At 39.4% G+C, this 12,634-nt stretch overlaps 1 protein-coding gene across 1 annotated transcript in view; it reads left to right on the forward strand.

Annotated features, from left to right (window-relative positions):
• Window positions 1-48: 48 nt before the first annotated feature.
• Window positions 49-12,634, forward strand: part of ITGA8 (integrin subunit alpha 8) — a gene marked incomplete at its 5' end in the record, with an annotated part of 109,725 nt that continues 97,139 nt past the window's right edge. Inside the window, 2 exons of the mRNA XM_085310559.1 lie at window positions 49-190; window positions 11,994-12,094. Coding sequence (XP_085166685.1) covers window positions 49-190; window positions 11,994-12,094 — 243 coding nt within the window. The remainder of the gene's footprint in view (window positions 191-11,993; window positions 12,095-12,634) is intronic.

Below are 12,634 nucleotides of genomic sequence, written 5' to 3' on the forward strand. Positions count from 1 at the left end.
CGCCGGGCCGGGCCGGGCCGAGCCGAGCCGAGCCGTGCCGGGTGACTGCCCGCGGTGCGTTGCAGGGTGAGTGTCCTGGTGGGAGCCCCCAAAGCCAACACCACGCAGCCGGACATCGTGGAGGGAGGAGCGGTGTACCACTGCGCCTGGCCCGCCGCGCACTGCCGGCAGATCCCCTTCGACAGCACCAGTAAGTCGGGCGCCGCGCGGAGCGGTGCGGAGCGGCGGGGCGCGGAGCGGGGCGGTGCGGAGCCGTGCGGAGCGGTGCGGGGCCGCTCCCGCCTCCGCGCTGCGAGCGGCTTCCACGCGCGCCGCCTGGATCACTGCTCGTGTTCTAACGCTTTAATCAAAATTAAGCAAGATTCCTCATTTTGAAAATACTTTTCGTCTTTTAATGTCCCGAAGGTAAAGCCCCAGACCCGCGCCTTCCTTGCCGCCCCCCGCAGCCCACGGACTGTCAGTCCTGGGTGTGAACAAGCTAGATGTGGGCTCATTACACACCGTGCGGACAGATTATATCCACTGACARAATCCCAAGACAGATGTTTCTTATTTAATTAGAGAGAACGCACATTTTAAACAATACAGGCTGCTTATGTTTTTTCTTTCTTTATAGGTCTTAAAAATAATTTAAACTTAGTGTTTTGCAGGGACATTAGAACAGATTGSTTTAATTTGGGCAGATTTTGACATTTTAGTCATTGAACAAAATTATGATTCTAGGTTATATTTAATCTTAGTATTTATGGTTTATTTAAATGTGAACATAATACAATTCAGTCTTTTTCTAAGCACACAAGTTGAATTAGAAGAGCTTACTTAAATACAGCACGGAAGCAGTGCAGATCTTCACCCCCTCTAGCTCAAGGCACACACACATCCTATTACTATGCTGGCATCCAGCACCTCCACTCCGRATGACTCTCCCAGTATGCAGGGTCTTCTTAAAACAGTGTAAGAGACAGCTCCTGTTCTGAGCACTTCTAATGCAGTATTGCCTGTGTGTCTGGCTACCTGGGCATGTCMTACAGGGTATGGTTATATGTAAATGTAGATGTACAGGCATACACAGTAGTCAGACAATATTGTTATGTGTACGATATGTATATCTTTAAAACAGAGCTAACATTCATGCATTTCCATCTTAGAACCGAATAATTCATGTTGCAGGATTGGAACGTATTGTTTGTACAAATTAACTTCAAGTTTAAATAGAAAACTTTCAGACTAAATGAAAATTCCATTTTAAAGGGGAATTTTGAAAAGTAAATGAAAACCTGGTGATGAAACTCAGGCCAACATCTATCTTCCTGTGGCAAACTCCAGAAAAGGCCACTGAAGAGGCTCGGGACAGCTCCACACTCTTTTGGTAGAGATTTCCAATTACAAATAGTATGTTTGGTRTACAGGCACACCAGCAGGCTGATGCCTACACCAGCAAGGCTTTAGACTGTATCACACCACTCTCCTGTTAGGATGGGGAGCTTGGCACCTCCAAAGTGTGGTTCGTTCTATCTACCTGAGACAGTTGTTTGTATCTTCTGGGAGTATTTYTCCTTCAGTGGCTTTTGAGGGAGCCTAAGGACAGGTTTAGGACTGAGATTTAGATGCCTGACCTGTAGATGAGACGCAGCATTTGGAGTTGACTCTACTGCAGCTAAATTAAGAAGGAGAGAGCCCATTGCATAGGCATAGATATAAACACATGGTACTTGGAGGTGTGATTGCAGCACAGGCAAGCTTAGCAGTGTTACCATTAGTTGTCTAATTCAGGTACCAACAGTGGTGAAGGTGTCGTTTCACACAGTTCAGCACTGGCCAGCTGCCCSTGTATGCAGGAGCCCCAGGAAGGTTTGCATAGGTTGTACCAGGGCCCATACAGCTGTGTCCTTACGGCCAGCACGTAAAGGCCAACTCCCATAGACGTGCTTTAATCAAACTCTTTCTTTGATTAAAGTGTGCATATACATTTCATGTTAGCTCCTTTAGCTCCAAAATTGTTTACTAGCAGGAGCAAGGTTTCTGTTCCTTTCCACTACTCCCCCAAAGAGAGCAGTACACGTGATAACTAGACTGGGTGATAATATTTAAAGTAGTTTGTTACACACAATTCCTTTTGAAGCCTTTGGCTATTGTAGTGGGACAAAGCTAATCCTTAATCAATATTAGGGGTATTTTCAGATTGTGGTTCTTTCCTGTACTCACTGTTCCTTCTCCGTACAATATCCRTGAGAAATGCTGTTATTCCTGTTTTATATTTATATTCACATTTTTGTATTTATTCTGAGAAACAAAAAAAAATCATTCTGGCTTGACCAGGATCATACAGGAAGTTGGTGATGACACTGGGGACTGACTCTGGATCTTTTTATCCTCCTCCAGTGCCTTAATCACAAGATGATCCTTTCTCCCAAAACAAAAACACTCAGTAATTATTATGAGACTGGATATTCAACTCTTAAAGCTTTAATTTTAAAGGGTAATGCTTCATGTCTCATAGGAGATTTGTAGAAATCTTGGAAAGGTTTTCTAAAACAGAACAACAGAAAGAATACATAGACTGCTTCAGGGCTGGAATATTTCATTTTGATGCGTTTTTGTACAAAGCTTGCTTTTTAAGTACTTTTGTCTAGAATCYAACCAAACATTATCAGTTCTTTCGGTTAGATTCAGAAAGCACAACAAAAGAAACAAAACTGGTGAATAGTTAACAACATTTTAGTTAAGATTGTAAGTTAAAATTGAATGGAATTAGACAGCAAGGGGGAATATTACATARCACTTAAATGGCAGTGTGATCCAACAAATATGCATAGAATTTATTAAATCAGTGTTTTTCAGCCATGAGGGACCAATGGGGGGAATTCTRAAGGATTTGCAAGGGAAAGGTAGGTTCACACATACTATATTCCAAGCTATGAATGTGAAGTATCTGTACATCACAGAAACTGAAATTCCCCCTATAACATAAATACTGGAGAGCCAACATATCCAAGTGGGTGAAAGCTACTGGCTTAAATTAATGCATGAGTATGAGAGCCTTTGACATGTTTTCAGTTTCTGGGATCTGGGTACACAAAAATAACTCAGGTATCTGGTATTCGATGCAAGTTATGTTCTCCCATTGAGAAGGCAATATGTAGTGCACTTGGATGTTCTTCGAGCTTTTACCGTCAACAACAGGCAACAGACWTCAGAGGCAGAGAAATTTTGTTCAGTGAATGAGAACACTTTTACCAGAAGGTCATAACAGTCCTTTTGATTTCCACACGACTGGAATGACCTCACAGGCAGTGAGTCTGCACAGGTAGCGTAGTGTGTGGTTGCAAATGCGTGATTGCAAATCATTGCGTAATCTCATAGTGCGTCTGTTTTGCTTTTGRAAAGAAGTGTGTAAGTGGGCACCTAATTGAACAAGTGAGGCTTATATGTACAGACTATTTCACTTTTTCCTTAGGGAAAATAGACATAATTTCAAGAAAGCTTGCTTCATCTGTAAGTGCTTTGATGCTATTTGTATTAACAGTATTACTGTCTTCAGTCCTACTAAATGAAAAAAATGTGAGCGGTCTGACAAGTATGCTGTGGTGGCTTCAGTTAAAAACCTGGAAGTTTTCTAATATTGTGGTGTGACAGATGTGGCATTGCTCTGTAGTGGTTTACAGTTACTCCGTGTTTTAGGGATAATTGGGATGTGAATGATASTGAATGATATGGGTAGATATGCCTTATTATAGGGCTATGAAGTTRAACAAAAAAGGAAAAAACCTATCTCCACAAGCATTTAAGCCTTTTTAAGAGGCAAAGATGAGCAACATACATGAGTCAGAGAAGAAAAAAAATGATAAAAACAAATGCGGTGAGTTTGCAAAGTATATATTGCCTCAGATGGGGGGGGGGACTTTTTCAGGAAGTGATCTGAAGGAATCAAATGAGTGATAGACACATTACAGAGCAACTCAGGCTATTTGGTTAAAATTTGGTGGTAAGCAATGAGATAATATAGTCTCGTGAATGGGTTGTTTTGTTGAAGAGTTCCTTTCTCTGTRAACAATATCCTTCTATTTTTAAAATAACTGAAGTTTTAGTTTTAAAAAAGCTATTCTATATCTTATGTCATAGACTTCTGAAGGGAGAATACAGGTGCTCAGCCTGCCTGGACATGTTATCCTGAACCTGGTGCAAGAAAACTGTGGATATCTGCCCCAGCAGGTCAGAGATCTGACACCTCAGAGTAAAAAAACAAAGTGCAACTTACCTTCCTGCCACCACGCTGTGGCACTGAGGACTAAACTCTGCYCTTTGTCTCATGTAAGCTTTAAATGACAAAAGGCAAATCCATATCTATAGTGAAACTATCTTGCTCCTTTTCTCTTGGAAAATAAAATCAYACAAGGAAGTGGACATTATGTTGGTTACTGATGTAAGAACAAGAAGAACACTCAGTATTCACCCAGTTCTCAGGGAAAGATATGAAGCCACCTTTAAAAATACGTCATTACTTCTGAGTGCTACTGGAACAGGTTGGCCAGAGAAGTTGTGGAGTCTTCTTCTCTGGAGATCTTCAAGGCCCGCCTGGATGCAACCCTGTCTAACATGCTCTAGGTGACCCTGCTGAGCAGGGGGTTGGACTAGATGATCTCCAGAGGTCCTGTCCAACCTTACTGATTCTATGATTCTATTCTATGATTCTGTGTTCTATCAAACACAGACTGGGTTCCTTACTACAAACACTGACAGTCAAAATGAAGACTACATCTGAAATCCTGGGGCTTTCTCTCCGGCATAATGCAGCACTATGTTAGGATGCCCAAGGTRGTCTGAGTGCTACAAGCAACTGCATAACTTGTGTTAATGTGGAATCATGTGTGGGCTAAACTCCCCTGCTGAGAAGATCTTTTAGTTAGTTAGAACAAATGCAAGAATACCTGCAGCACATTCCTGAAATCAGTACCACTTAACTGAAATTAAGTGGTACTCTGAAATTGTTTTACAGAGAATTCTTCCAAGATGTCACTAATCTCTCAGATCACCTATCCTTGTTCTTCAGAGCAATCAGTCCATGATTTCCAGAGCACTGACGTGACTTAATTGCAAAATAACATCAGTAATTAGTCTTCTTGATGAAATAGACTGTTTCTGACAAGGAACAGGAGGCAGAGAAGGAAAGGGGGACAAAGTTTTGACATGCATAGGTGAGATAAGCCCCTTCAGCCACACGCAGGTCGTGTAACAGGGTATTCCCATATGGGCTGGCCAATGACATGGCCTTCAGCCAAGAAGGGGCTTTAGCAGGAGCTCTCCCTGTTTCCTGCTCCCTTGATACAGCATGGGCTCTCTTTGTAGTCCCATTTGCAGTTCTCTAAAGCTCCCTAGATCTGGGAGATGGAGCAAAGACTCTAGGAAGAAGCTGAGAGCACTGCCCCTAAAGGCACAACTGGTTCTTTAACCCACTTCATTGCAGCAGAGAACTGGGATAAAGGATAGTGGAAGGCCTTTTAGTATCCCCTTACCTCAAGAGATATGGACTAAAGGGCAGAGGTTCTTCTCACTTGTCTCCCTTCTTTTCCTGCCCCATAATCCTGTCCTGCTGCATTGCRGCGTAGGGCTGTAATACTTTGAAACTTAATAAGAGGACAGGGGAACAAGTATTGGCATTGTATCAGAGAGCTTTGATCCAGCTTTCTTGTCTTACCTACACAAAGCCAGATTCTTCATTTCAGTTTCTCCATTATGAAATGAAGCTTAYAATGACTATCTCTGCTTTAGCAGAGGTAAAATTACGTAGCTGTTGTGTTTAGACTGGGTGCTCTTCTTTTCCGCTGCCAGAAGAGGTAGCAGGAGAGCAACTTTTGCCCTTGCTTGGCTAACTGGGCAAGTTCAGAAGTGCTCAAACTATCTTGCAGCCGGGAGCAAACTTAAATGCCCCCTGAAGTAAACTGTTGCATTTGAGATCTGTTAAAAAGCCAATAGTTCATATTTCAGAAACTCATTTTACACTTTAAATGCATAACACACTGCAACACATTCTTACCTTTTAAATTAAATTACCTGCCTCAAATGGGCAGAATTCTTAGATACTCTTTCGCTAAGCTTTCAGGATTCACTGGGGTGTTGTCTTTGCTCTCAGTGGATTTTAGCCGGTTTTTGGTCAAATAGATTATGTTTTCTAAACTAAATGGAGAAAATCTGAACAGCCTCTGAAGAGGAACWGGCAAATGGAATATAGGTCAGCTCTGACCAAGTGTGCAGCTGATAAAAAACATGAGCTAGTCTGGCCAGAAGTTGAGCTGATTGTAACAGAACCCAGGTACTGTATAAGGAAAGGATGTATTGTGGGACTCTAGAGATTTAGTTACATGAAAAAATCATTAACTGTAAAGATGGTAAGATTCAGGGAAATTCTGTAATAAAACAGAATTTGCGTCTCAAGAGAAGGCGCTGAGGGAGAAGTTCATCGTACTTTTGCACACTGACACATTTCAGTTAGCTATGCCAGTATGACCTTATCTGGAACCTCATAGTTCATATGTAGCATTCTGATTTGTAACAGACCTTCGTGGATCTCTTTTATAAGTCTCAATCTTATCTAAAGAAGGGAAAAAATACTCATAGCTGTGTTAGTTCAAACTCTGAGATCTTAATGAATTTTTGTTCAGATTGTACTTAAGCAAAACACCCTGTTGGGTTTGATAATTCCTTTTTCCTGACTCATGGAATGAAAGTCCAAATAAGGATCCCTAGATTATGATCTATCACATTAAAAGAACTCCTATGAGTGGAATCTAGGCACAATTAAGAAGCATAAATTAATGTTTGYAGAAGCAGATCAGTTTAAAAATAGAAGCAACTCCTCTCATCATCCAAGGGATTTGGATGTCTTTACTGTCTCAAAACACTAGAAGCCACATTTTCTTCCACAGTGTTAACACTGAAGGCAATTGCTTGGCTTGGTTCCCTAGACTGTATTTTGTGTCTCTATGGAAGGGCTAAAATCAGTGATCCTGCAGCTGTTACTGTCTTATCTTTGGTTATCAAAGTGTGGTACTATTTGAAACTTTTATGATACTGATACCAACAAATGGCACCCTGCCATGGTGATCTCTTTCTTCAATTCTAGAATATGGATCATGTATCTCAGTACAAACCTCTCCTACTCTTACTTCCCTCCTGTGAGCCATGACCCATCAGCAGGACTGATTTCAGAGTTAAATTAGGTTACTCAGAGCCTTGTTTAGTCTRCTATCCAAGGATGGAGATGCCAYAACCCCWGTGGTAATCAGTCCCAATGCTTAATCACCTTCACTGTGAATGATTTTTCTTTTTTTGTACATATAATCAGAATTTATCCCTTGCTGCAAGTTATGTTTGTTATCTCGTGTCCTTTGGCTACATATCTCAAAGAAGAGTCTGTCTCTGTTTTCTCTCYGCCTGTTAGGTATAGATGAAGTGCTATTAGGTCCTCCATACTTTCTCTTCTCTAGGTTAAACAGCTCCAACTCTTACCTGATGTCCCAAAACTGTATGTGGTGTTCTAGATGTCATCTCTCATGTAMCAAGTACAGGGAGATAATCTCTTTCCTTGAGACAGAGGTATGCCTATATCTAATTATATATGTATAATATATATATATTATATATATATRAAAATATGTATATTGCATCTTGTATTCTGTTTTTATATATATTTTTRTRTAYGTACAGATACATGTATACATATGTACACATGTATATGTCAAGAAGTGTGTTTGAAGGCATTTGCCATCTTGGATGTAGTCTAGGTAGGTACAGATTACTGGGCTGGTTATAAGTGAGGCTGCTGCAGGCRCCCAATTTATGGTCATCTAAGCTTATCTGTTCCAATATATACACACAAACACACATACACACAGAGCATATAAAGATAATGCTTTTTAAAATTTCTGAAGAGTGAGAATTGACTTGAAAGAATTGCAGATTATCATGTTGCTGGATTTGTTCTTTTGACTAGGAGTACTGTTTTCCTGTGTTAATTTTGCGAAAAAAATCCTGATTTGCTTTTGTTTATGTAAGTGTTTTCAAAATATAATAATGTTGCATTTTTAATTTTAGTTTTCAGGAACTGAATGAATCACAATGAACCATTATTAGTATTTATATATACACCTGTTTAGTATGCAGAACCTGATTAATACTCAAAGAGAAATACTTGTAAGGGCAATGTTTGTTTGGTGCTTGTTTAACAGTTCATAATATGCTCACTCAGTGTGTGAGATGAGACCAATCTCCTTAGAAAGGGCCAAATTCAGTCTAATGTGTCTAAGTGATGAATTTCCACTTGTACTCACTCCAGTCTCAGACTTTACTTCCTAAAAATGAATCCATGCATTGTTGTTCTTATATGGGTTTGCATTTTATTACCTGGATTCAGATTTTTCTATTTGTCAAGCTGCTGCTTTGCCAGCTTGAGGGACCACTTTCCTCACTTAAACAAATCTTCCAGTGAAGAAAATGGACAGTCGTCATGTCATGCAAGTACCATAGGAATAGACATCAGGTGGAGTGTGGTCCACTGCAGCTTGGACTGTGTTTGTGAGTGGTAATAAAGCAGCAGAGACTTGACTGATCGTAGGATACATCTCTTTCTGAAACTGTCTTCCATGACTTCCACAGTACTACTCTGAGCTAGTATGCATCTACACCTACCTGTGCAAAATAGTATGTGCCCTTAGGTAGCTCAGGGCTAGACAAGTGGACCTCACTGTCAAGATGGGTGAAGAAACACTGATTTTAAGAATCATGTTTCACTATCTCCAGAGTTTCTTCAAGGCTGGATTGTGGGATAGCACCACTGTATAGGAGACTTCAGGCTTTGGGAGAGTTTGGGCTACCAAAGTGTGATTTAAGGCTGTCTTTGCACCTAAATGGTCAACTTAGTATTTCTCTGCTCCTTAAATACTCTTGGTTAGCTTGGCTTTAGCCTACTATACAGTTTTAGCCAGTATAATTAAGAGGGACTCCAGGGCTGRGTTTCTGGCCAAATTTGTGAATCATTCAGACTGTTGACCATCTGGAACAGCTCCTGGGCTGGCTCTGAAGCAGTCCAGCTGGTAGTCAGGCRCTCCCTGCACTGCGCTGCGGACAGGCTCAGGCGTTGTGTGCCCAGCCCAGCTGCTGCCTTGAATCCTAGCTATCCTTGCACCAGTTTCACGTAGCATTATACAAGACAGTCTGGATTCCTTCTTGAAAGGGGCCAGGCTTTCTCCTCCAGAAGAGTAGATGACATACAGCCTGAATTCAAGCCAACTTTGAGCTGCTCACAGTGGTATAGCAGAGTATACACATAGCCTGTGGCCCTCAGATCCCCATAAATAACATAGGAAGGATATTTCTCTGTCTTAAGGATATTGTGAGGATACATGCATGGAATTTTTTTGAAACGCTGGGATAGCAGTTTTGAGGGTCTAACAAAAACAGAAATAACAAGTTTGTTGTTTTTAGAAACCTGGAGTAGGATTTATCTGAGTAAACAAACCATTTTTATCTGAGYCTAGTTTAAGCTGGCCGTCTTTGGCTATCTACAGTCAGTAAAGAAAAATTAGGTACTTGTATGCCATGATACTTCTGACCTTCTCAGATGTTTGCTTTAGGATGAGAACTGTGCCCTACATTATACCCTCAGTTGTAAATGGAGTTTGGATGACTAGCTCGGAAGTGGACATTTAGAGTGTCTTTAGTCAGAGGCATGTTGTCTAACTGAGTGCGGTCAGTGCACAGTAATGACAGTCCATGTGTACCCATACAAGTTCATGTGTGTATAGCCATACAAGTTCACTGTATGTGTACGCCTCCATTTTGGTAAAGTTATAGGGGAAGCAGTTGCTGATTTAGAGTGGTCTGAAATAGTGATTGGGTGTTATATACAAAAGACTGAGCTATATTTTAAAGCRCAACCTCGGATATAGAGCAGGTGAATCCAGAGCTCCAGCAAGGGTCCAGAAAAAGGGGGATTAGAGAGTTTTTGTGAGAAGATTTTTCTAGGGAAAAACTGTTTTGATATACCAATTTGTGGTATTTTACTGTGGTATTTTACTGATTATTTTATGATGAAAATTGCATGCCACATGATGAAGGATTCATACTACAYCATATACCACTAATGGGGAGGTGGTTCTTGCAGCTTTGCTGCTGAATTCAGCTATGGTTTTTATAAATCCTGCAGAAACTTTTGTCCTAACCATTATCTTGTGTTTGATTCCAGAGGACCACTACATGCAGACAGTTATCCTAGTTTTAAAACCTAACTTCTCCTCACATTTGAGTATACTTTGCCAGTAAACAAGTATGCTGTTTTGATTGAAAATGTAAGCTCTTTTCAGTTTAGAAAACTGGTCATGAGGATCCTTGGAGCCAGGCTAGCATTGGCTGCCATAAGCCAACCATGGCTGATTTTCAAGCTTCAAAAGCTTCGTTTCTATCAAGATTTCATCTTTGGATTGATTGTGTTCAGATCTGCTGAAGCATTAAAAGAAGAAAAAAGAAGTGTTTAAAGTTTGAAAGGGTCTGGCTTCACTGAAAATTAATCAAAAGTGTTGTTGCCAGCAACGAGATAAAAGTTGGCAGTTCCTATAATGCGATGGGTGTCAAACTCACACTCTTAAAATTTAGGCCTAGCTTAAGTAAAATTCATTTTAAAAAGGAATAATTTTAGAGTGATTTTATATTATTCATCCTGGGGTTTAAAGACCTAAATATTTCTGAAATTTTGTGAGTGCTCTAAGCATGGATTTTCATGTGAGCTTCTGTAATTGGTGCACCACAGCAACACATATTTGTATGAAGGAAAATATTTTCCTAGATGCTTTTTAAACTTTCACAGTTTCATTCTCATTCAATTTTCTTCCATACTTACTGGAAAAATACAGAGATAGAAACYCCTTGTTTTTGAAATATAAAGGATTTTTCTTTCTAATTCAATTTATATGTGTAACGTTTTTGAGGTTGTCACATGCTGAGGTAACTAGTGATACAACATCCTGGAAAAGAATGCAGGTATCTCCTCTGTCCCCATCGGGCAAGTTCCAGGAAGTGTTGGCTTTTTAAAGGTGACAATAATAGCAATCACATTTTCCCCTAATTTTTACAAATGCATCTAAATTCATACAATATAATATGKTTTTTTTTAACATTCTAAGGTAGATAGTGTGTGTTTTTATTTTCATTTAGTATGAATAAAAAGAATTGATTCTTGTTAAATCCCCTTTGATAGGAACCAGAAACAAACATAAGGGAATGCAGATACAAGGGGAAAGGAGTAATAGCCTGCTTATATATAAATTGAGAAGTTCATTAGGAATGACTGGTAAGGAAAAAGCATAGCAACATGAACATATGGGAAATCAGTTTACTTCAGAGAACTGAGGGCGAAAGGAAGGGATGTCTGTTTTTTATTAAAACCTGAAATGCATTATAATTGGCCTGAGTCTTTACCCAGATGGCTTCTCTTAACGCTGACATCTGCAAGAGTGTATATAAAGCAACGTTAAGAAGCTGTCTCTTGTGGCAGTGTGTACACATCTAATTCAGTTAAAAACTGAAGTCTTTTGCTATCTGTAATGCTGATCCTTGAATGGGCATGTTGAGAAATTTCGTTTGTTTGACAAAAGCTAATTACGATACATGCTTTTTTTCCACAAGAAAATTTTCTATCACTCATGAAAAAGGTTTTTAGATATTTTCACTCATTTTTGTAGAGATTCTTGTTCATTCTTCATCATAAATTTCAGGTAAACAAACTTTTTGTGTGGGAAAGGCAGATTAGATTACTTTGTTCTGGAGTTTAAATGTAATTATTTTGAATATTCACACATGGATTTCAATAAGGCATTGAATGACAGTAAAATGGCCATTCCATATTAATATATATATCCATTAGTCTGTTCACTTGTATCTGTAACTCACAGTGTAATACTTTTTAAAATAAGCTTTCAACATACTGCTTCTTTCTTTGTCAGACAACAGGAAAATCAAAGTCAATGGCACCAGGGAACCTATTGAGTTTAAGACAAATCAATGGTTTGGAGCAACAGTGAAAGCCCATAAAGAAAAAGTTGTGGTAAGTCTTATGCATTTGGTATTCATTTGGAGATAATGCTTATCTTTTTTTCCAATGCATGTTTTTAACAGATCTCTATGTGTAGATTATAGAAGAACATTATGCTTTAGATTATGCATAAGTTATAAAACAGATGATATATATAACTCAGAAAATAAAACAGTCTATAAAATCAGGGTGAGCTGAACACTTGAAGATGGTCCTTCTGGCATGTCAGACTAGCAGAATGCCATTTTATTGGTTATAGAAGTAGATGATGATTTTTTTAACAGATAGTGGAAATATTTTTTGAAATAGAGAGTAACTGTGGTTGCGAGATGCTTTAAGCATTTTTTTATTATGAAATTTTATGAGTAACGTTAAATGCAGAATTACAGAAGACAAGAATCCATGCTGTAGATCAATTAATAAGACATCTTTCATCACATTTATGTTCTTTTGAACAGCTGTGTCATAGTCTGGATTAAAAAAAAGCTCTGAATCAGAGAYTGCTGTAAAAGGATAGTATCTATATTCCAGTTTCACAGAACATTTCCCCTA

This window comes from Rhea americana, unplaced genomic scaffold (genome assembly GCF_003343005.1).
Source record: "Rhea americana isolate MKP2758 unplaced genomic scaffold, rheAme1 scaffold_32, whole genome shotgun sequence".
NCBI lineage: Eukaryota > Metazoa > Chordata > Aves > Rheiformes > Rheidae > Rhea > Rhea americana.